We start from the raw sequence: 22,564 nt of genomic DNA on the forward strand, positions 1-22,564 counted from the left end.
GAAGTGAGGCTGGAAGAAGAGGTAAGGCTGGAGGAAGGAGTTGGGAGTGGGGAGAGACTAAGGGTGGCGGGAGGGGCAAGGGTAGAGGAAGGAGTCAGGAAGGGAGAGGGACTAAGCGGGGGAGTGGGAGGACTGCAGCGGGGGCAAGAGGTTCCATGGCGGAAGAGGTGCAGTGGGGGAATGTGCAAGGGAGGGGTTGGATAGGTCCATGTCTGTCTCCTGGGGAGTGAACTGAGGGTGGGCGTGGTATGGAGGAAGGGTGAGAATAACTGAGGGCAGAGCGAGGCAGCATGGCAGGAGGGTAAGGGCTCAACGGTAGCGGTAGAGGGTGGCTGGTGGGGACCCAAAGGCAGACACGGGACCTGGGGTTAGGAAGGAGGAGGTCAGGGTGATGAATGTAGATGGGGGTGGGATTTTCAGGAAGGAAGGGAACGTGCACGTTCACCTGGACAGCCCTGAAGAAAAAGGTTTGTGTGGCTGGTAGGTTACGGAGGGGAGGTGGGAGGTGGAAGGTGATGCCGGAGGGTCAACTGTGATGGGGGAAAGGAAATGGGTGACTGGGGGAAGGGAAAAGATGGGGGAGCTGACGAAAAACCAAATCAAGCCCGTGCTGTCTAAATCGAAAGTGAAACAAGAGTCGTGGTGGGTGGGATCAGGTGCTGCATGGGAGTATGATCAGTGGGTGGGCAGAAATGCAGGTCAGCTCAGATGGACAACTGAAAGCAAACACCAGCAGGCAGCATTTAAAATGCTCAGTACATTGAGATAAGTGTGAAACGCGAAGGATCCACGTGCACATGAGAGTGCTTGCAAGAGGCATCGAAAGGCCCTGCCACAAACACACACTTCTCACTTCAGGATCACTCGTGGGCCGGCTGCTCCCTCTGCGGTGACAGAGGATGAGATTGAGGGTGTCACAGGCAAAGGGGACTCGGAGGAAGAGGACAGCCTCTGAGATTCCTCAGTGGATCACCCAGGGGTGTCCAGTGTCGTTCCTCCTCCCCTTGGGTGCCCAAGGGCCCCAGCCTGATTCCTTGAGGGGAAGGAGCACTAGGATGGATGCCCAGGTGCCCTGTTTCCCTCTCACATTGCCAATGCAGGAACTCATCTACCACAATGGAGTGCAGGTCTGTGCCCATCCCCACGCTCTGCTGGACCAAAGTCTCCATGGTGTCCGCCATCCTCCCCATGGAGACCTCCATGTGCATGTGTGGGCACCACTTCATCAGAGAGCAATGGGACGCAGTTCTCCGGCCCATGTGCCACTCTGCTAAGGGCTTCCAACAGCTCTGCATGATGTTCCCCTGCCTTCTGCTGACTCTCCAGGATGAGTTGGAAGGCCAATTCCAGAGGTTCATTATCTGACTCAGACCTCACAGATGCCTCTTCCCCAGCAGTCCTCCGAGTGCTCGGGAGCTCAGCTGTACCTGCCTCCTCCTGCTGTGGACACATGTCCATGTGGTGAAGATCAAATTATGAACCCGAGCCTGCTCTAGATCTAGGTCCCACCGAGGTGTGTGTCTCTGCGGTGGTGCAGGGTGTGGGTAAGCTCTGTGATGGGTTTTCCAGGTTGCTTATTTCCAGCTCTTCAATGGAGGAGGTGTCCTCTTGGCTGGAGGTGAGGATGTGGATGGAGCTGAGGGACTGGCTGGCTGAGAGTGTCGGTCGCTTGGCAGAGCTCCCTGTGAACCAAAGTAGAGATAATTAGAGCATGGCAGCAGAGTCAAAAGCAGGAGAGAGAGCATTCTCAGTTGTGTTGAGAGGGGTATGATGTGATGCAAGATCCTCATGGGGGTGTTCACCTCCAACCTCACCGTCGCCGCAGGCACGATTCATGTCCTCACCAGTGCGATGTCACAAATCAGACTGTAGATTGATGCAAATTGGATAACTTTTACATATTGTCATTTAACTGTGCATTTGTTCCTCGCCTGAAGTTGCTCTTCTAGTTCCACAGAAATAACAGCGAGTTCTATATATTTTATGTAAATATGTTGTCCAAATTCAGGATTTCAATGTTATTTTGACAGCAAAATCTAGCTCACTGTTGACTCAGTTGGATAGCACTTATGCCTTTGACTTGCAAGTTCATGGGCTGAATCTTCTGGTCGGTGTGCAGGGGCGGGCCCAACACTCCGATGCGTAAAATGATGCGCGATGACGTCGGGCGTGCGTACCAACATCATCGCGCGTCATCTCAATATTTCGTTTAGCGGAGGTACGCCGGAAGCTGCTGCGTGCCCACCGAAATGTCAATGACCTATTAAGGCGATTAAGAAAGTAATTACACTAGTTAAGAACACTGCCTGTCCAACCTTAAGGCGGGCGGGCAGGCAAAGAGCCCAAGTGGCCTTGGCGTTTTTCAGGAAACCTCATCCACAGGTGGGATGAGGTTTCCTGAAGCTTTTATAAAATAAATAAATAAATACATTTTCCAAACTTCACAAACGTGTCCCAGCTCATGTGACACTGTCACATGAGGGGACATGTTTAAATAATTTTTTACTTCATTTATTTAAATGTTTTATAATCTATTCAATCTCCACGAGGCAGCTCTGTTCCTCAGGGAGATTTCTGCGCTCTTTCATGCACATGCGCAAAAAAGCGCAGACCCCTATTCTCCCTCCTCCCCCTGCCTGCACAGGTAGCGTTAAGTGCTACTGGCTGCGCGTTACGCTGGGCGGGCCTTAATTGGCCTGCCATCGTAACATGGTGGCACACAGCCAATCGCGGGTGGCGATCGGCTCCGCACCCGACCCAGCCCGCTCGCCATAGGAAAATTCCCCTCCATTGGGTTAAAATCCTAACCTGGAATGTAATTAGGTTATTGCTTCAGTTCAGGGAGGAGTGTGGTTGTTGGCCTTCAAATGAGATGTTAAACCCAAGGTCGCATCTACCTCAGTTGTACAGTTTTTAAAAAAAAAATCTTTTGGCAGAATTCATACATACAAATTAAGAACAGGACTAGGCATTCTGCTCCGCCATTTAATAAGATCATGGCTGATCTGATTATGACCTTTAATTTCCCCGCTACCCCTATAACCTTTGACTTTCTTGTCAAGAACCTATCCAACTCATCCTTAAAAATATGCAACGACTCTGCCATCACTGCTCTCTGGGGAAAGAGAATTCCACAGACTAATGACCCTCTGAGAGAACATTTTCTCCTCCTCACCATCTTAAATGGGGGACACCTAATTTTTAAGCTGTATCCCTTAGTCCTAGACACCCCCACAAGGAGAGACATCCTCTCAGCATCCACCCTGTCAAGACTCCTCAAGATCTTATATGTTTCAATAAGATCACCTCTCACTCTTCTAAACTCCAATGGGTATAGGCCCAACCTGTTCAATCTTTCTTGATAAACAACCCCTTCATCCCAGGAATCAGTCAAGTGAACCTTCTCTGCATCGCTTTCAATGCAGTTATATCCTTTATGGAATAAGGAGATCAAAATTGTACACAGTATTCTAGATGTGGTCTCACCAACAGTTGCAGCAAAACTTGCCTACTTTTATATTCCATTCCCCTTGCAATGAACGCCAACAATCCATTTACCTTCCTAATCGCTTGCTGCACCTGTATGCTAACTTCTTGTGATTCCTGTACCAGGATACCCAAATCCTTCTGTACCACAGAATTCTACATTCTCTCTCCTTTTTAAAAAAATCAAAGAAATGCAGTTATTTTCCCAGTGTCTTGGTTAACATTTCTTCCTGCACCTGCGTGAAACACAAAAGGTTAGCATGCAGGCGCAGCAAGTAATTAAGTAGGCAAATAGAATTTTGGCCTATAATGCTAGGGGGTTGGTGCTTAAAAATAGGGAAGTCTTGTTACAACTGTACAGGGTGTTGGTGAGGCCGCACCTGGAGTAATGTGAATAGTTTTGGTCCCTGTATTTAAGAAAGGATGTGCTGGCATTGAAAGCAGTTCAAAAGAGATTCATAGGCTGATTCCTGGGATGAAGGGTTTGACTTATCAAGAACGGCTAAACAGGTTAGGCCTTTATTCATTAGATTTTAGAAGAATGAGGGGTGATCTTATTGAAACGTAGAAAATTCTGAGGGGATTTGACAGGCTAAATGTTGAGAAGATGTTACCACTAGTGGGGGAATCTCAAACTGTGGGACATATTCACAGAATAAGGGGCCACTCATTTAAAACTGAAATGCGAAGGAATTTCTTCTCTCAGAGGGTAGTGAATGTCTGGAATTCTCTACCCCAGAGAGTTGTGGAGGCTAGATCACTGAAAGGATTTAAAGAGGAGGTAGATAGATTTTTGAAATATCAGGGACTTGAGGGCTATGAGGAGCTAGCACAAAAGAGGAGTTGAGGTCTGGGGCAGATCAGCCATGATCTTATTGAATGGCGGGGCCGAATGGCCTACTCCTGCTCCTATTTCTTATGTTCCTGAAATAACACCAATAAAAATAGATAAATTAGTTCTTTGTCACATTGCTTTTTGTTGGATCTTGCGGTGCTATTTTCCTACAGACTGAGAGTCACTCCAAATTCAAACCCCAACATTTCTTTATATGAACCAGTGCAGTTCCAAAACTGGTCACATTTTTATGTTTTAGATTTGACAGCAGTGGAGAAATTTTAGCAGAATTGGCAATTGGTTTTAAAATAAAGTATTTTAAATTGTCTGTTTTACAGATTGATGGTACCTTCAGGATTAATACACCCCCAGTCCTTCTGGGATACAGCAAAGAGCGCAATCTATCCAGTGAAAGGGGATGGGAGGCAGTTCGAAGCCTAAGTGAAGGCTCTTATTTGTCCCTCTTCATTACTGTTGAACCTCATCTGGTACCTGGAGAATCTGTACATGAAAAGGTAACATACATTCTTAATTTCAAAAATGCTCCCAGGGTGACAGCTTTCCAAAAGTGCCAAATGTCCGACCCTTTTACCTCTCAGTAACATTAAGAAATGCTTCACCAAATCATATTGTAAGTGTTTGTGCACACGTGTTTTCCAGAGAAGTTAACCTAATTCAAGGTTAGAGCTAATTTATGCACACAGTTGGGACAGTTCTTAGCACTTCGTCATGATCATTTGGGTACTTGTTTGGGCTGTGAGGCAGTTGACCTTCTGCTGTGCTGCCTCCTCCATTCTGCAAGGCAACAGCAACTCCAATCATGGCTGCTGTCTACCATTCAAATCACCCTCCAAAGATAGTTTCCGCCCCCCCGGCAGTGCCCGGGGCTGCTAATTGGGTGCCAACCTCCCCTCCGACCCAATTGGGGCTTTGCATATAAAAACAGTACTGCAATGCAGATGCCTGGTGGGGTTGAAACCCAGGGTACCCTTTCTCCCGTTTGTTCCCCACATTATTTTTAAAAATTATTTTTAAAAATAATTATTCACATCCCACATCCCTTTCATAAATTATGGATTCTGCTGCCACTGTTGTTTCTGGTAGGGAATTCAATTCTCTAATGACGGTCTTGGAAAGGAAAGTTGAGAGATCTACTTGAGATGTTCTTCAGCTTCTATTGAGTGAGAGGCTAATTGCATTAACTTTTCCCCAGATTTTAGGAATAGTTGCAGTGCTTGGTGGAGCCAGAGTCTGAGGAATACAGTGCTCAGAGAAGAGCAGAGCAGGAGAAGCAGCTGGCACAGGAGCTTTTGACTGCACAGCTAGCATTGTGGAACAGTTATTTTCCAGTACTGCAGAGTAGGTTTTGTACTTAGATGTTAGAATGAAATTTACTAAGTTGCATAATGTAAGAAAGAAAAGATATTTATTTAAGTTGACTAATCAAAATATGAATTTATCTTGAAAAGGTTTCTGCTTTCAGTGAGAGAACATCTCATCAAAGCTCTACCCCCATACAGGATAATACCACATGCAGAAATTTATTTTTTTCTAGGTGGAGAAGGTGACTGTAGAAGTTGTATTTAAAACTACGTGCAGTGTACAGTACAGTACAGTACACTCTGAGCAAATGCTAACCAATGACATGTTCCTAATGCTGGATGCTAGTGTCTATACTAGTTTGAACTCAATAGGGATAATTTTGACTTTATGCCATAGTATAAAATGGCCGATAGCGAATCAGCAACCCATTTTACACCTCTCCCGATTTTAATTTCCAGTGAAGTCTCTGGAAATTAAAACTTGCACAGATGTAAAACAGACTGCTAATTCTCTTTTTCCCATTTTTTCCTATCATACCAAGTCAAAATTACTCTCAATGTATTGGTGGATTTGCTTCCAATGATAGCAACATCTGATAACTGATGTAATTCCCTGCAGTTCTCCTTTAATATAAATATTATGTTCACACAAATATCCTTTTTTGCTGTAGTTGCTAATTGACAGAATTTATTTTCAAACTTACAATTTGTGGGTTTGGAGCTGCGTTAGATTCATTTCAATCTAGACGGTGGGCAATTGCCTCAATATTTTATGCAAGTTGACTTTGCTGTTGAGGGCTTTAAAACTACCTCTTCCTCTTGTAGACCAGTCTGCCACTTCAGTGAAGTACCGAGGGAGTTGTTCGCTATTGCAGGTGCTGTCTTTCTGATGTACTCATAGAAACATAGAATGGTTACAGCACATAAGGAAGCCATTCAGACCGTCATGTCCACGCCATTTGTCTGCAAAAGCCATCATGCTAGTCTCATTCCCCCTTTCCCTGTTGACCAGCAATTTTTTTCTATTCACATGTTTACCCAATTCTTTTTTGAAAGCCACAATCGAATCTGTTCCCACCCCTCTCAGGTGGTTCATTCCAGATCTTAACCACTTGCTGCATCTGGTTTTCCTCATACCGCGTTTGTTACTTTTGCCAATCACCTTAAGTCGGTGTCCTCTGGTTCTTCACGCTTCACTAACAGAAACTGTTTTCTCTATCTATTCTGTATAGGATCCTCATGGGGCAGAATTTTCCAGTTGGCGCGCTGGGGCGGGCCCAACATGCCGACGCATAAAATGACGTGTGATGACGTCGGGCGTGAGTCCCAGCATCATTGCGTGCCATCACGATGTTTCATTCGGCGGGCGCACGCCAGAGTCGGCTGCATGCCCGCCAAAGTGTAAACAGCCCATTAAGAAATTAATTGAGCCACTTGAGAAAGCTGCCTGTCCAACCTCAAGGTTGGCGGGCAGGCAGAAAGCCCAAGCGACCTTCGCGTTTTTCAGGAAAGCTCATCCATGAGCGGGATGGGGTTTCCTGAAGCTTTTATTAAATAAATAAATAAATTTTCATAAACATAAAAACATGTCCCCACTCACGTGATACAGTCACATGAGGGGAGATGTTTAAATAATTTTTAAAATCAATTCTTTAATTATTTTAATATCCATTCAATCTCCCTGAGGCAGCTCTGTGCCTCAGGGAGATTGTTGCGCTCTTTCGCATGCATGCGTGAAAGAGCGCTGGCCCCAACTCTTCCTCCTCGCCCCACCCGCAGAGGTAGCGTTGGGTGCTACCAGCCGCCTATTACACTGGGAAGGCCTTAATTGACCCGCCCGCGTAAAATGGCGGCGCGGAGCCCATCGTGGGCAGCAATCAATGTTGTGGAATGTTGCTGTTTGCTCTGTAGATTTTGAAGTTTTGCTTTGATTTATTCAGATTTCATAACTGCATTCTGCATCTACACCTATAAAAGTGTTCTTCTCCTGCTCTTTATATCTGTCTCTATTTTCTCTCACACTTTGACTCCTGCTTTACAGATGATTGAGATGCTGAAAAAGGTAAAATATCCTTCACCTTGCTCGTTTAACTCTATGATCTGCTAATATAAACAGTAAAATATTTCTAGCAAAGAACTTTAAATGTTTCAATAGTTTAGCAACAAATGAGGATTATTTTAAAGTTGTTGTTTCTTAGCACGTTGCACATCTTAAAAAATATTAACAAATTAATTTAAATATCTCAGAGTAGCACCTGTCAGTCTGCAGATGAGTGATGTTTTCTTTAAGTATGCAACATCATTTTCTTATGACCTTTTTTGATGATTTGGACCACTGGTTCAAGGTCATGTAGCAATTTTACTGTAAGTCTTCCTGATATTTTCGGAAACATTTTCATTTGATTTTCAGTTTGAGACTCAGGAGGATGAGAAACTGCTTCAAAGAGCAGAAAAGTTCCAGAAGGAATTAAAGCAGAAGTTCCCAAATCGTCGATGTGTTACTTTGGTCACAGATCTCACTGGCAAGCTGGTTTTCGTTACAAGGTTCATTAAACCACTTTTTCCACCTCAGGAGCTGTTTGATGCCTTTCCTAATGACCCTGAGGCCACAACAGTGAGTTCTTTTTATGCAACATTTAACAATGAAAATGGATTGGATTTCTTCCTGTATCATTTACAAATATTCCCCAGCCAAACAGTTGACCAGATTTGCTCTTTTGAATCAGTTTGTAAATGATCTGCTGAATAACCAGAAAATACAGGCCAATTATCAATGGGTTTCAGAAAACAAACCAATCTATGCCATTGACCCCACAACTCCTTTGCCTCACTGATTGTCTGGCTCTGGCTAAATCACGATACACAAGATAAAGAGCTTTCAGGTATTTGCGGTTTCTGCCATTGATACTTTAAAGGCTCTGATCCTTGGGTATGTGACTGTCTTCGTGGGATGTGCCCGATCCACCAAAGCCACCACTGTTTGATTAGTGCAGCACACCTGAGAGCTCTGCCGCGTTTGTGATTTGTCCTACCAGGATATATCCATGATGCACCGCTGACAGTGAAGAAGTGAAGATAGAAATTATTGAGGTTTTTTTTCCTGGTAGCTATAAGTCATCCATGTTTCACAGCCATACGACAAGGTGCTGAGAACACAGACATTATAAGCCATCAGCTTGGTCCTAAGGATCAGCTTGGTGTTATCGCATGCACGTTTTGTGAGTCAGCTAAAGGGGGGTATTGTTTAGTGTGATCATAGGTGGAAATGCAACGCCTTGTCCTGATGCCTACAGTCGGGAAGAACAAGTTACAGTCATGGGAGAGACAGTCCATGAGTGTTTGTAGCTGAGTTTCCATGTGGGCAACTAGCGCAGCATCGTCCACATAGAGGAGTTCCCTGATCAGGAAGCTATGTGTTTTTGTCTTTGCTTCCAGTCTTGATAAATTGTAGGGCAGGGAGGCCAAGCCTCAATATGTATTCTTGGCTGGCAGCCCATTCATCCATTAGAATACTAAAACACTTGAGCCCCAGAGGAAACATTGCCTGATTGACAGCTCTGGCTTTCTGATTAATGCTGTCAATTTCACAATGTTTATTTACACAAGATAAAGAGCTTTCGGGTATTTGCAGTTTCTGCTATTGATACTTTAAAGGCTCTAGATATTTAACACTTTTATTGGCCTGTAGTAAAAAGGTGTTTTTTTTAAGAAAGTGTAAAGTAATGAATGAATGAATGACTATTTTGCTTTAAAGCTTTTTTTACACATGCTGCTGTCACTATAGGGTTGCTTCTATACAGTGTATAGGAGTGAATGGTATGGAAGCATAGGGGGCATGAGGGGTTGTTTGGGGGTACATACCTTGGCATAGGGCATGAGGAGGACCTTTTGAACTTACATTTCAAAGGTTCCTCATGAAACTATGGTTTAAAACACCGCTTGAGGTGCTATGAACCACCACTCTTTGAAAACTGGCCCAACTCCATGAAAATTGCTGAGGACTAGGACATGTCTATCCCCACAATGGAGCCGGCTAGGTCAGGAGTGCAGGTCTGACCTTGTGACCTGAATCAGCCGACAACCTTAAAAGTCACTCCTGAAAATTGGAAAAGCTGGGAATGGGGTTGGGAATCCCAGAATCTGGACCCACCCACCATTTTTAAAGGGCTCCCTAGGCATTGTGACTTGGCAAAAATCCAGCCCATTTCTGTCCGGAAACCACAAACAGAAGTCACCTGACTTTCTGGAATCCATTTTGTGAGGGTATTGTGTCCATTATTCCATGTTACTTTCTTTTTAAAAGTACAGTGACAACCACCCAATTATCTTTACAGGCATGACGTGACCATCACGCAATAAATTTAAAGGAAAGAGGGGCAACATCTGAAAAGGGAGAGAACCATTAACAATATTGGCTAACATGGGAACCAGAGGGCAAGCTGGGTGGTTAGCAGCTTAACGAGAATTGGGTTGAGGGAGCAGGAGGTGGGTCTCATGGATAAAATGAGTTTGGAGAGAGCCTGAGGGAGATAGGAGAGAAACTAGAGAAAGATGCAAGTTCAGTGTTAGGGCAAGAGGAACTTTGGAGGAGGGTTGGTCCAGTGGGCTAGTGGAAAGGAGGGACGTGTCAGAGGCAGGTCATTGGATGATCTCAGTCTTAGTGATAAAGAAGTCCATGAGCTCCTCGCACTGATTGCTTGAGGTGAACCTGGCAGGAACAGGGAAGAGGCATTTAAGAACATGATTTGCAGTAGGAAAAAAGAAGCCAGGGGTTATCTTTGCATTCCCGATGATCTTGGAATAAATATCAGTTTTAACAGTTGAGAGCAGGACCCGATAGCGCTTTGTGGGGTCCAGCCAAATTTGATAGTGGATGGATAAAACAGTTGTCCGCCATATTGTTTCAAAGCTGCTCCCATTGGACTTAAGGGAGCGGCGATGAAGGCTGTACCAGGGGAACTGCCAGGGTGAGAGAAACTAATGCTCTTATTGAGGGTTAAGGCATCAAAGGCGAAGATGGGGGTGTGGTTGAGTAAACCAGTGACTGCAGAAATGTTGTGGCAATGGAAGGCCAAAGGCTAGTCAGTGGGGATTTTGAAAATGCTGTTGTAAATGCATTGGAGGTTGGTTTTCTCCAGGGGAGAATACAGAAGTGGGTAGGGTTAGGACATGGAAGCGAGATATGGGTGGAGAGTGATAAAAGAAAGTGATCTGAGATGGCCTTATCTGTGATTGATGTAATGGGACTAGCAAAACCACGTTAGATGGCCAGATTAAGGGGGTGGCTGTGAATATGGGTTGTAGAGTTTACATGAAGGTGGAGGTTTAGAGAGGTTAAGAGGGCAGTGAATTCAGAGGAGAGAGAGCATGATCAGTTGAGATAGAGGTCAAAATCACTGAAGATGAGAAATTATTTGGTGCAGAGGCTGAAGGAGGCTCAAGGGGGAAAGCAGCAAAGATATCTTGTTGAAAAAGTTTTTATCATAATTGGGACGGAGGTAGAGAACAAAGATTTTGAATGGCTATCAACACTTTTCAAAATGTTAAGAATCTCTTTAATTCACCTCTTAGCTTTCTCTGTTCTATGGGCAATAGTGTCAGCTTAATGAGTTCAAGTTCTCATGATAAATAAAGTTTCTCATTCCTGGCACCATACTGAATCTGCTGTCTGCTGCCTATGGCTTTGGCTTCTTTCTATAATTGGGCACCTACCAGCCTTCAGCATTTATTTTATCCTTATAACATAGGCGCTTGTTCAAATTTGGTTTTGCAAATTAGCTAAAACGTTTGTAAGTTTGTATTTTTTAGTGTGATTCTGACCAACCTACCAGCACCGATTTAATGAGAGTGTATACTTAATGAGGAACTGGCATAGTCTTTCTCCTTAATATGTCCCTAATTGCATAAACCATGTGCTTATCCCAAAAAAATGACACCAATATAAGTAAATGGTGGGAACCTCAATGCATTTTGTTTCTACCCCTTGCTTTCCTCCTCCACACTTAGTGTTATTTACTTTAATGGTGTGTTGCAATGACAGGAATTTTTGATAACAGAATCACAGAATCTTGCAGTGCAGAAGAGGCCCATCGAGTCTACACCGACACGTGAGAAACACCTCACCTACCTACCTAATCCCATTTACCAGCACTTGGCCCATAGCCTTGAATGTTATGACGTGCCAAGTGCTCATCCTGGTACTTTTTAAAGGATGTGAGGCAACCTGCCTCCACCACCCTCCCAGGCAGTGAATTCCAGACCGTCACCACCTTCTGGGTAAAAAAGTTTTTTCTCACATCGCCCCTAAACCTCCTGCCTCTCACCTTGAACTTATGTCCCCTTGTGACTGACCCTTCAATGAAGGGGAACAGCTGCCCCCTATCCACCCTGTCCATGCCCCTCATAATCTTGTACACCTCAATCAGGTCGCCCCTCAGTCTTCTCTGCTCCAACGAAAACAATCCAAGTCTATCCAAACTCTCTTCATAACTTAAATGTTTCATCCCAGGCAACATCCTGGTGAATCTCCTCTGTACCCCCTCCAGTGCAATCACATCCTTCCTATAATGTGGCGACCAGAGCTGCACACACTACTCCAGCTGTGGCCTCACCAAGGTTCTATACAACTCCAACATGACCTCCCTACTTTTGTAATCTATGCCTCGATTGATAAATGCAAGTGTCCCATATGCCTTTTTCACCACCCCACTAAAATGCGCTTCCACCTTCAGAGATCTATGGACACACATGCCAAGGTCCCTTTGTTCCTCAGAACTTCCTAGTGTCATGCCGTTCATTGAATACTTCCTTGTCAAATTACTCCTTCCAAAGTTTATCACCTCACACTTTTCAGGGTTAAATTCTATCTGCCACTTATCTGCCCATTTGACCATCCCGTCTATATCTTCCTGTAGCCCAAGACACTCAACCACACTGTTAACCACCCGGCCAATCTTTGTGTCATCCGCAAACTTACTAAGCCTACCCCCCACATAGTCATCTATGTCGTTTATATAAATGACAAATAATAAGCGACCGAGCACAGATCCCTGTGTATGCCACTGGACACTGGCTTTCAGTCACTAATGTATTCTTCTGTCATTAACCTCTATCTCCTACAACTAAGCCAATTTTGAATCCACCTTATCAAATTATCCTGTATCCCATGTGCGTTTGCCTTCTTTATAAGTCTCCCATGTGGGACCTTGTTAAAGGCTTTGCTGAAATCCATATAAACCACATCAACTGCACTACCCTCATCCACATATCTGGTCACCTCCTCAAAAAATTCAATCAAATTTGTTAGGCATGACCTCCCTCTGACAAAGCCATGCTGACTATCCCTGATCAAACCTTGCCTCTCCAAGTGGAGATAGATTCTCTCCTTCAGAATTTTCTCCAATAGTTTCCCTACCACTGACGTGAGACTTACTGGCCTGTAGTTCCTTGGCTTATCTCTACAACCCTTCTTAAATAACGGAACCACATTAGCTGTTCTCCAGTCCTCTGGCATCTCCCCCGTGGCCAGAGAGGAATTAAAAATTTGGGACAGAGCCCCTGCGATCTCCTCCCTTGCCTCCCTTAGCAGTCTGGGACACAAATCATCTGGACCTGGAGATTTGTCCACTTTTTAAGCCTGCCAACACCTCCAATACCTTGTCACTCCCTATATGAATTTGCTGAAGAACCTCGCAGTCTCTCTCACCGAGTTCGATACCTTCACCCTCATTCTCTTGGGTGAAGACGGATGTGAAGTATTCGTTCAACACTCTAGCGATGTCCTCTGGCTCACCCATAGATTGCCCCCTTGACCCCTAATGGGCCCTACTCTTTCCCTGGTTATCCTCTCCCAATTGATATACAATATCTTGGGATTTTCCCTACTTTTACCAGCCAGAGCTTTCTCATATCCCTTCTTTGCTCTCCTAATTGCTTTCTTAAGCTCCACCCTGCACTTTCTGTACTCCAGTAATGCCTCTGCAGATTTGCTTCCCTTGTACCTGCTAAAAGCTTCTCTTTTCTTTCTCATCATATCCTGAATATCCCTGGTCATCCATGGTTCTCTGGGCTTGTTACTCCTTCCTATCACCCTAGAGGGAACATGTTGAGCCTGTACCCTCCCCATTTCCTTTTTGAACGCCCCCCACTGCTCCTCTGTAGATTTCCCCACAAGTAGTTGTTCCCAGTCTACCTTGGCCAGATCCTGCCTTATTTTACTAAAATCCACTCTACTCCAATCCAAAATATTTTTTTGCAACTTGTCGATTTCCTTGTTCATAACAAACTTAAATTGTACCATGTTGTGGTGACTATCACTAAAATGCTCCCCCACCGCCACCTCAGCCACCTGTCCAGCTTCATTCGCCAGAATAAGGTCCAGCACTGCGCCGTCCCTTGTTGGACCCTCTACATATTGACCTAAAAAGGTCTCCTGTACACATTTCAAGAAATCCACTCCATCCAAGCCCTTAACACTGTCTTTCCCAATTAATGTTGAGAAAGTTGAAATCACCTAATATTGTTATTGTTTTTACACAGCTGCAAAAATTGTGCACATATTTGCTCCTCAATTTCCCACTGACTATCTGGGGGTCTATAATAAACACCTAACAATGTGGCTGCCCCTTTTTTATTCCTAAGCTCTACCCAGAAAGCTTCATTCGATGCCCCCTCCCAGATACCATCTCACCTTACTGCAGTAACTGACTCCTTAACTAATAATGCAATGCCTCCTCCTCTTTTATCCCCTCCCCTGGCTCGCCTGAAGATTCTATATCCCAGAATGTTGAGCTGCCAATCCTGCCCCTCCCTCAACCACGTCTCAGTGATGGCTACTATATCACAATTCCATGTGTCAATCCTCACCCTTAACTCATCCATTTTATCTGTAATACTCCTGGCATTAAAGTAGAGGCCATCCAGCCTTGCCTTACTCCCTTGAAACTTAATGCAGCTGTACTCCCTCTGATTTGATTGTTTTACTGCATTATGATGTGTCCCTCTTCTGCTAACATAACATTTGGAAGATTATAAAAAATGTCTTTGGTTTCACTGAAATAGCTTAATTTAAAAGAATAGGTTACGGTGAGGAATTTTGAGATGTTTTCAAAAAAAAACCTGTTTAATTAAATGTACATGAAAATTCTCATCAGTCATATCTTGTTTCATGTCCGCTAATGATGCAATATTGAAGCTAGTTTATTCTAATTGAAATATTTGTGTCGATGTAAGCATATTTAGATTATTTCATAACAGACAACTTGTAAATAAACATTTCTTGAATTTATCTGTGCGTGTGTTTTAGGAGCTGGTGGCCCGCTATGTTTCTCTGATGCCCTTCCTTCCAGACAGTGTTTCTTTTGCTGGAATCTGTGACTTATGGTGCACTTCAGATGTAAGTAATTTCATATCTTTGTTGCCCTACTTCTGGTATTTTGAGTTCTCAACCTTCCTTTTTGGATTATAATGAGCAGTTACATTGGGCTGAATTTTGCCGGCGGCGAGCAGGGGGCGGGGCCCGCTTCCCGACACGGGATGAGATTGGGTGGAACCCCCGATGTCATCCCGCCCCATTTAAATATTCAGGAAGGCGGGGTACAGTGAGATCAGCTGTGCGCCCACCGACTTGTCAATGGCCAATTGCGGCCATTGACAGGATAATTAAAACAATTAAAGGACCTGCCCGTCCAACCTTAAGGTTGGCGGGCAGGCCAGGAGCTCCAGCAGGAATTAGAAAAAACATGAAACCTCATCCACGGGTGGGATGAGGTTTCATGTAGGGTTTAAAAAACTTTAATAAAGTTTTAGTGAAATTTATTAACATGTCCCATCTCGTGTGACATTGTCACATGAGGGGGACATGTTAAGGATTTTTTTATTTTTCTATTTTTAATGTTTGAACAACTGTCAGCGATCTCCCTGAGGCAGCACTTAGCCTCAGGGAGATGTACACTCTTTTATGCGCATGCGCGAAAGAGCGCACTCTCGCATTTGGAGAAACCCCCCTCCCCCGGGCGTCATTCTGGGTGAGCTTTAATTGGCCCGCCCACTTAAAATGGCGGTGGGGCCCGCTTCTCCGGCAGGGATCGGCTCCCTGCCCGTCAGAGACTGGGTCGGGCCTGCCCGCCCGGTGGGCAGAAATTTCTGCCCATTGTGTTGTTGGAGAAAATAATAGACTACCCTGGGTTTAAGGCTGGAATTCTACTGGTCTTGGTGCAGCTGCTGTCAGATGGCCTTGTGAAGGAGTTTCACACTTTACCCCTTTAGCCTATTCACTCGTCTCCTAAATTATTGATGCACACACAAAACCGCTTTTCGTAACTGTGAAGGTGACGTTATAATTGCACTATAAGTGTTCATTGTTAATTGTGTACCAATTGTATTCAAGTGACGAGCATTAATTTGGGATAAAAACAAAAAATGCTGAAAAAACTCAGCAAGTCCAGCAGAATTTGTGGAGAGGGAAACGGAGGTAATGTTTCGAGTCTGTCTGACTTCTTCAGGGCTCTGAAGAAGAGTCATACGCATTTGAAACGTTAACTCTGTTTCTCTCTTCACAGAGCTGCCAGACCTGCTGAGTTTTTCCAGCATTTTTTTTTTGTATTTCCAGCATCCGCAGTATTTTGCTTTCAGCATTAATTTGGGACTCACCTGTGCTAATATATAGGAGCACGCTGAAAGTGTGGTTGTTGTTTGGAGGTGCATGGTTTGCAATGTGCATCTCTCTAAATTAAAAGTTGTGAATATATAAAGACTAGGTTCCAAATCTATCCTTCACTGCCTGGCCATGAGTTGTATCATCCTGGGAGGGTGAAACTTCCATTCAAGTTTCTGACAATGTAATGTTAAATTCTACTTTATTCGCCATGGCACAGCAGCAAAATACTGCATCTTAATTCAGCACTAAATAGAAATCTGATTAAAAGGCCAAACAGATGACTGAAGTGACAGATACAAAAATGTCACACTGGTGTGGTTGAGGATGTTCTTTTGAGGATGAGAGCCATGACCGAAAGGGAGAAGGAGGACATTTACTCTACACCTGCATCTATTTTGACCTGTGAGTACTTGATTCTAACACTAAGTGCCACAAAAGGAAACCTTCCATCCCTCGGCACCAAATTCCCTCACTTTGATGTGCACAAATTTCACAAAAAAGTAAAGTCCTACACAAGGACTTTTTCAAGTTCTGACATAGCTGTGGACACCAAGTAGATGCTGTAAGATCTGTGATTATGGGCAGAATTTTTCAGTCGGCGTGCGAGGGCAGGCCCGACACACTGACACATAAAATGACGCGCGATGTTTCGTTCGACGCCAGAGTCGGCTGCACACCTGCCAATATGTAAAAGACCTATTAAGGCTAATAAGGATCTCTTTAAGGTTATTTTAAACACTGCCCATCCAACCTTAAGGTTGGCAGGCAAGCAACAAGGCCAAGTGGCCTTTGCATTTTTTAGAAAACCTCATCTACGAGCGGGATGATGTTTCCTGAAGCTTTTATTAAATAATTGAAAACTTTTCCCTAAAAATAAAAACATGTCCCATCACATGTAACGCAGGCACAAGGGGACATGTTTAAATAAATTTTTGACACATTTATTTAATTATTTCAATATCCATTCAATCTCCCTGAGGCAGCTCAATGCCTCAGAGATTGAAGCACTCTTTTGTGTGCATGCGCAAAAGTGCACTGGCCCCGTCTCCCCCTCGTCCTCCCCCACATGGGTAGCGCTGAGCGCTACCGATCGCGTATTACGCTGGGCAGGCCTTAATTGGCCCGCCTGCATAAAATGGCAGCGCGGAGCCGATCATGGGTGCCTGCTCCCGCCAAGCCCACCTGCCACCTGAAAAATTCAGGCCTTTGTGTGTGTCATGAATATTCATAGAAATACTGTAGCACTTCAGTGCACTTTTATCGATATTACAATATTCTACTTTGTGATAGTTTTGTATGTTTTCCCAAGTATCTGTGAATATTAATTTTCTACGCATATCCTCCAACCAGTAAAACCTTAACATCTGCAACAGTGATGGCTCCATTAAAGGCTGTTGCGTGCAGTTTAAAATTTTTGTTTGCTTTTTTGCCTTTCCCAAACATTATCATGTTTTTGTTTTTAAAATTCTCAATGCTATGTTCAAATACAATACAGCTGTCACCAGTGTCTGTGAAGAAATTTAGCCTACTTAAGACAACAGTCTGCAGCTGCAGCTGTCTAGTCTTTGATGCTTGGGGATACAATCGTGATTGGGGATACAATTGTGATTGCCGTTACTTTAATGATTATATAGTTTTTTTTAAATCAGCGTTTTTCTTTATATCTTACATCCAATACAGCAATTCCTGAACTTGCTAGCAGGGGATGAAGAGGAACATGCAGTTCTGCTCTGTAACTATTTCCTAGCAATGGGGAAGAAAGCTTGGCTAGTAATAGGAACTGCCATTCCTGAGGTGAGAGGCTGCATGTTCCTATTACCATGTTTGCAGAGTTTCAATAGAGAGGTTAATTCTTCAGTCACATTGACCCTGTTCATGAAGTGATGATTGCTTTCATTTTATACTGTAAGGTAAATTGACTATAGAGGAGTAAAAGATGACCGAATTGAAGTGTTGAAAATGATTAAAGGGTTTGATGCGATAGGTGGAGGGAAACTACTTCCTCTGGTGAGGGGGTCCAGAACAAGGGGACACATCCGTACAATTAGAGCTAGACCGTTCAGGTGTGACATCAGGAGGCTCATCTTCACATAAAAAATCTGGAACCCTGTCCCTTAAGAAGCAGTTGAGGTTCAGTCAATCGAAAGTTTCAGAACTAATATTGTTTTTTTTGACTGGGTAAGGGTATGAAGAGCTATGGAAGTGGGTAGATGGAAACCAACCATGAGCTAATTAAATGGCAGAACAAGCTTGAGGGCCTGAATGGTCTACTCTTGTTCTTGTACTTCTATCCCTGTGTTTCACCATGTGATCCAACTGGTAAATACACCAGATGGAGTAAAATTGAGTCTGACTTACCAGAAAAAATTCAAGGTTTGATTTCCCACCTACGTCATTAGTTAATCTCAGGTGGAGAGCCAGAGGGGGTGCAGTAACTGACCAAGACTCCTGCTTGTATTATCCAGTGACACTTAGTACAACATGCATGTGAGCAGGGGCTTGAGAAACAATTGCACATCATAAGTATGAAGCACACATGTTACCACTTGCTCTGCAACTGAAACAGTAATGGTCTTCTATTTATCATCTTGTTGTTATGAAATCCTCAGTTGTTGTCTTGTAATTCTTCCATCAGTCAATATAAATTTTTTTCACTATAAAACAACGCATAAATTTATTTCAGGGTCCAACGGCATACGTGCTGACCTATGAACAGAACCAGTATGTGATCTGGAACTCCACCACTGGACAGTGCTATGGGCAGTTTGATGCATTCTGTCCATTGCAGTGTGTCAGCTGCTTGGTTAGTGCTGACAATGTAAGTCTTGTTTAAACATTCTCCTGGAAATGATAATGAAATCCAGCAAAACAATTGAGTTATTAGGCCTACCTTATCTAAATCCTGAAAGTTAATTAGATTAAAAGCAGTATCTAATAATGGAACTCTTGTGTTCTAATTTTGTTTAACTGATCATTTCTTTGCTACTTAGAAACTTCTAAACAAAGCTTCTAAACAAAGACCTGCTGAACTTCAGCTGCACAAAAGTTATATTCTTAATTTGTTTTTGGGATGTATGGTTAATCAATTAGCGCTTTATATTGTTGCTGCTTTCCCACATAAAAGTGATATATAAGAAATGTTCTGATACATTTTTTTTCCTTGTGCTAAACTGTGTAGGATTTATTTTCTAGGTCTGGTTCAACATGCAGAAATATGATACTGTTATGCGCCTACATTTTGACACCAGCAAATCCAACTTCTGGAAGCCATTTTTTTCACGAAGCTTTCCTTTCCCTGGCTTGTCAAGTGTTCAGGTACAGTGGGCCAAATGAAGATTCCATTTTTAAGTCTGCCATGATAGGAATAGAATATTTACAAAAATTGGTAGCAATACTGTACATATTTGGCATTATTTTATTGCACTGTGAATAAATGATGAGTGGTTAGTGTAGTATGCATAGTGTGTGCGTTTGGACAGATGCATGTGTATACTGTAATAATGTACTACGGTGCGTAGATAGATATAGACAATCACCAACGGCACACCAGTATTGACTGCAGGGTTGGAATGCAAACCGGTTAGCCCAGCTGTTATTGACCAACCATGATAAAAGCTATTAGGATACGATTCTATTGCCACGCATTAAAAAGTAAATAACTAGAACAGATAGAGTCCAGTGAGGTAAGAAGAAACTCATTGGACTGCAAAGTTAGCATGCAGATTGATGCATCAACAGTGGAAATTTTTCAAATAATTTGAACACAATGTGGAATAAATATACTCCTATAGAGCAAACAGATGCAAGTTAATTTAGATAAGGGTGAGGTAACAAATTTTAGGAAGTGGGAAGTATTTAATGGGGACACTGAAAAGTGTGAATGAATAGAGAGGTCAAGACTTCAAATGAATACTGTTCATATTCATGTAAAAGTCAAATTTTTGAAACCAATATTTTAGGTCAAAAGTAATGAGGTCAACTTTTACACAGGTATCAGAAGAGAGTGCAACAGTGTGATTAGTTTGGATTGTAGTAGCAAAGAGCTAGCACAAACGCGGTGGGTCGAATGGCCCGTTTCTGGGCTATAAATGTCAGTGGCTCGATGGTTTCCTTGTATTATGTCTGTTGTTACAACTGGGATGGGAGGAGTGTAAGTGAGAACATCCAGGCATCCACCAGGACCAGCGGCCCATCTTCACCTGAGGGAACTCCAGGTTGACAGCGGTGAGACCCTGCGGACTTGATCCTTTATTTTATAGTGCCCACCCTCCAAAGCCCATCTCTGCAGAGAGACTCGATCCATTTGTCCTTTGTTTGTCTGTGTGTCTGTCTGTGTGTGTGCTGGGGGAATTCTTTAGGAAGTGACAGATAGTTACACTTTCCGATTACAACTGTGTGTTAACCAGTACTTGCAACGTGTTAAAAGAAGTTTTGTTTTAAAAATAAATTAATCATTCTGAGGTGAATTATCAAGCTCCACTACACCTCAGGCCGAACCATTAATTTAAATGTTTAACTTTCTCACTGAAATGGCCAATTGTGTATCTATACAGAAGAAGAAAAGAGATTCTGACCAGGTTTCTTTCAAAAACTCAGGATGATTAATTTATTTTTAAAGCAAAACTTCTTTTTAACACATTGCAAGTACACAGTTGTAATCGGAAAGTGTAACTATCTGTCACTTCCTAAAGAATTCCCCCAGCACACACACAGACAGACACACAGACAAACAAAGGACAAATAGGTCGAGTCTCTCTGCAGAGATGGGCTTTGGAGGGTGGGCACTATAAAATAAAGGATCAAGTCCCCCGCAGGGTCTCAATGCTGTCAACCTGGAGTTCCCTCAGGTGAAGATGGGCCGCTGGTCCTGGTGGATGCCTGGACGTTCTCACCAGCTGATCTCAGCTTTGCAGGTCCAAATGCAGACTGGTTAGACTCAGATTAGAGTTCTCTGGCTACAGGTTGTTAGCTACATACAATTTTAGGCAAGATAGAGAGGGAGCCTTCTTTCCTCAGCTCGTTCTCCAACAAGACTGCCTCCAGAAAAGCAGGTTCACAACTTAAGCTTATTTTCTCTCTCCCACGTGAGTGCCTTTTTGTCTCCTAGCTTTTCATTAATTAAAATTCTTTGCAGCTCAACACAAACACAACTCCTTCTCAAGTACCATATAAGTCAGGTGATTTCTTGGACGAGGCCTGTTGTTGACAGTTCCAAAGTGAACTTATGACCTTCTTTAAAAAGAAATCCCAGGTTAACATCCAGATCATGCCAGGTCCTTCCATTTTGTAAAAGAAAAATTCAGTCTTGAGAGATATGGTTCTAATACTGTCAAACAGCTATGAGGTAAAGTAGCCTGTAACCAGTATTATAAATTGGTTTCTTGTGCCTTTGCTAACTCACCTGTATTCTTTGTTTAGTGTAAAATTCTATGGCTCTATGTACCACATGTTCATGCATCTTTACTGTTTTTTTCAGCCAGAAGAGCTGGTTTATCGCCATACTGACAAGGCTGCTGCAGTAGAACTTCAGGACAAGTAATGCTGATTTATTCTCAATTGAAATTATGCTTTTATTATTTTTATTGTGGGTGCTTTATTTGAGAGTTTTGTAGGCTCCCTTAAACTTTCTATGAAATGTCTAAATTAATTTATCCTTTTTTGTGTAAATGAGAAAGAGACTTCGGTGCTTTTAATACGTTCCTTTATACTGTCCTGTTGGTCACTTGAGTGTGTAACACATGCAGAAGAATATCATTATGAATTAAGAGATCTTGGGTTAAAATTCGATAAGGCCCAATAATGGGCATGAGGATCATGAAGCACAATTAACCTGCACCCACTGAAAGTAGGATAGGCAACACACAAACTTCCCACTGCCTGCTCGTTTCCATGATTGTGGCGTGCAGGCCGGCTCTAAACAGGCTGCTGAGTGGCTGACGTTCCTCAGAGGGTGTTCATGTAAGGCTAGTACCGGTTAAAGCTAGTCTGCCCTTCTTAGAAGGGAGGTGCATTCTGGCTGCAGCAGCTCATCAGCTAGTTGGAAACATATGAGGAGCATGAAGAAAGCTGAGTAATGGTGCCGCTGACCAAGGAGAGGACTCCTAGTTTCTCTGATGCAGCACTGGCGGACTTGGGAAGGAGACCAAAAGGGGGAAGAAGGTGATCTGTCAGCAGGGAACTTGGTGCTCCTCTATACAGATACTGCAAAGGCAGTGACAATAGATAGCAATGGAGGTCATGGCCAGGAGTATGACCCTGAGAACC

At 43.4% G+C, this 22,564-nt stretch overlaps 1 protein-coding gene across 2 annotated transcripts in view; it reads left to right on the top strand.

The window, feature by feature from the left end:
* The window catches only part of cc2d2a (coiled-coil and C2 domain containing 2A), a 191,960-nt gene that overhangs the window by 157,182 nt on the left and 12,214 nt on the right, over positions 1-22,564 (top strand). For both annotated transcript variants that reach the window (XM_078544962.1, XM_078544971.1), the window contains exons 31-37: positions 4,660-4,836; positions 8,054-8,257; positions 14,948-15,037; positions 17,981-18,094; positions 18,984-19,118; positions 19,493-19,615; positions 21,777-21,835. In XM_078544962.1, the coding sequence (XP_078401088.1) occupies positions 4,660-4,836; positions 8,054-8,257; positions 14,948-15,037; positions 17,981-18,094; positions 18,984-19,118; positions 19,493-19,615; positions 21,777-21,835 (902 nt within the window). The remainder of the gene's footprint in view (positions 1-4,659; positions 4,837-8,053; positions 8,258-14,947; positions 15,038-17,980; positions 18,095-18,983; positions 19,119-19,492; positions 19,616-21,776; positions 21,836-22,564) is intronic.

Source organism: Cetorhinus maximus, chromosome 1, assembly GCF_964194155.1.
Source record: "Cetorhinus maximus chromosome 1, sCetMax3.hap1.1, whole genome shotgun sequence".
NCBI lineage: Eukaryota > Metazoa > Chordata > Chondrichthyes > Lamniformes > Cetorhinidae > Cetorhinus > Cetorhinus maximus.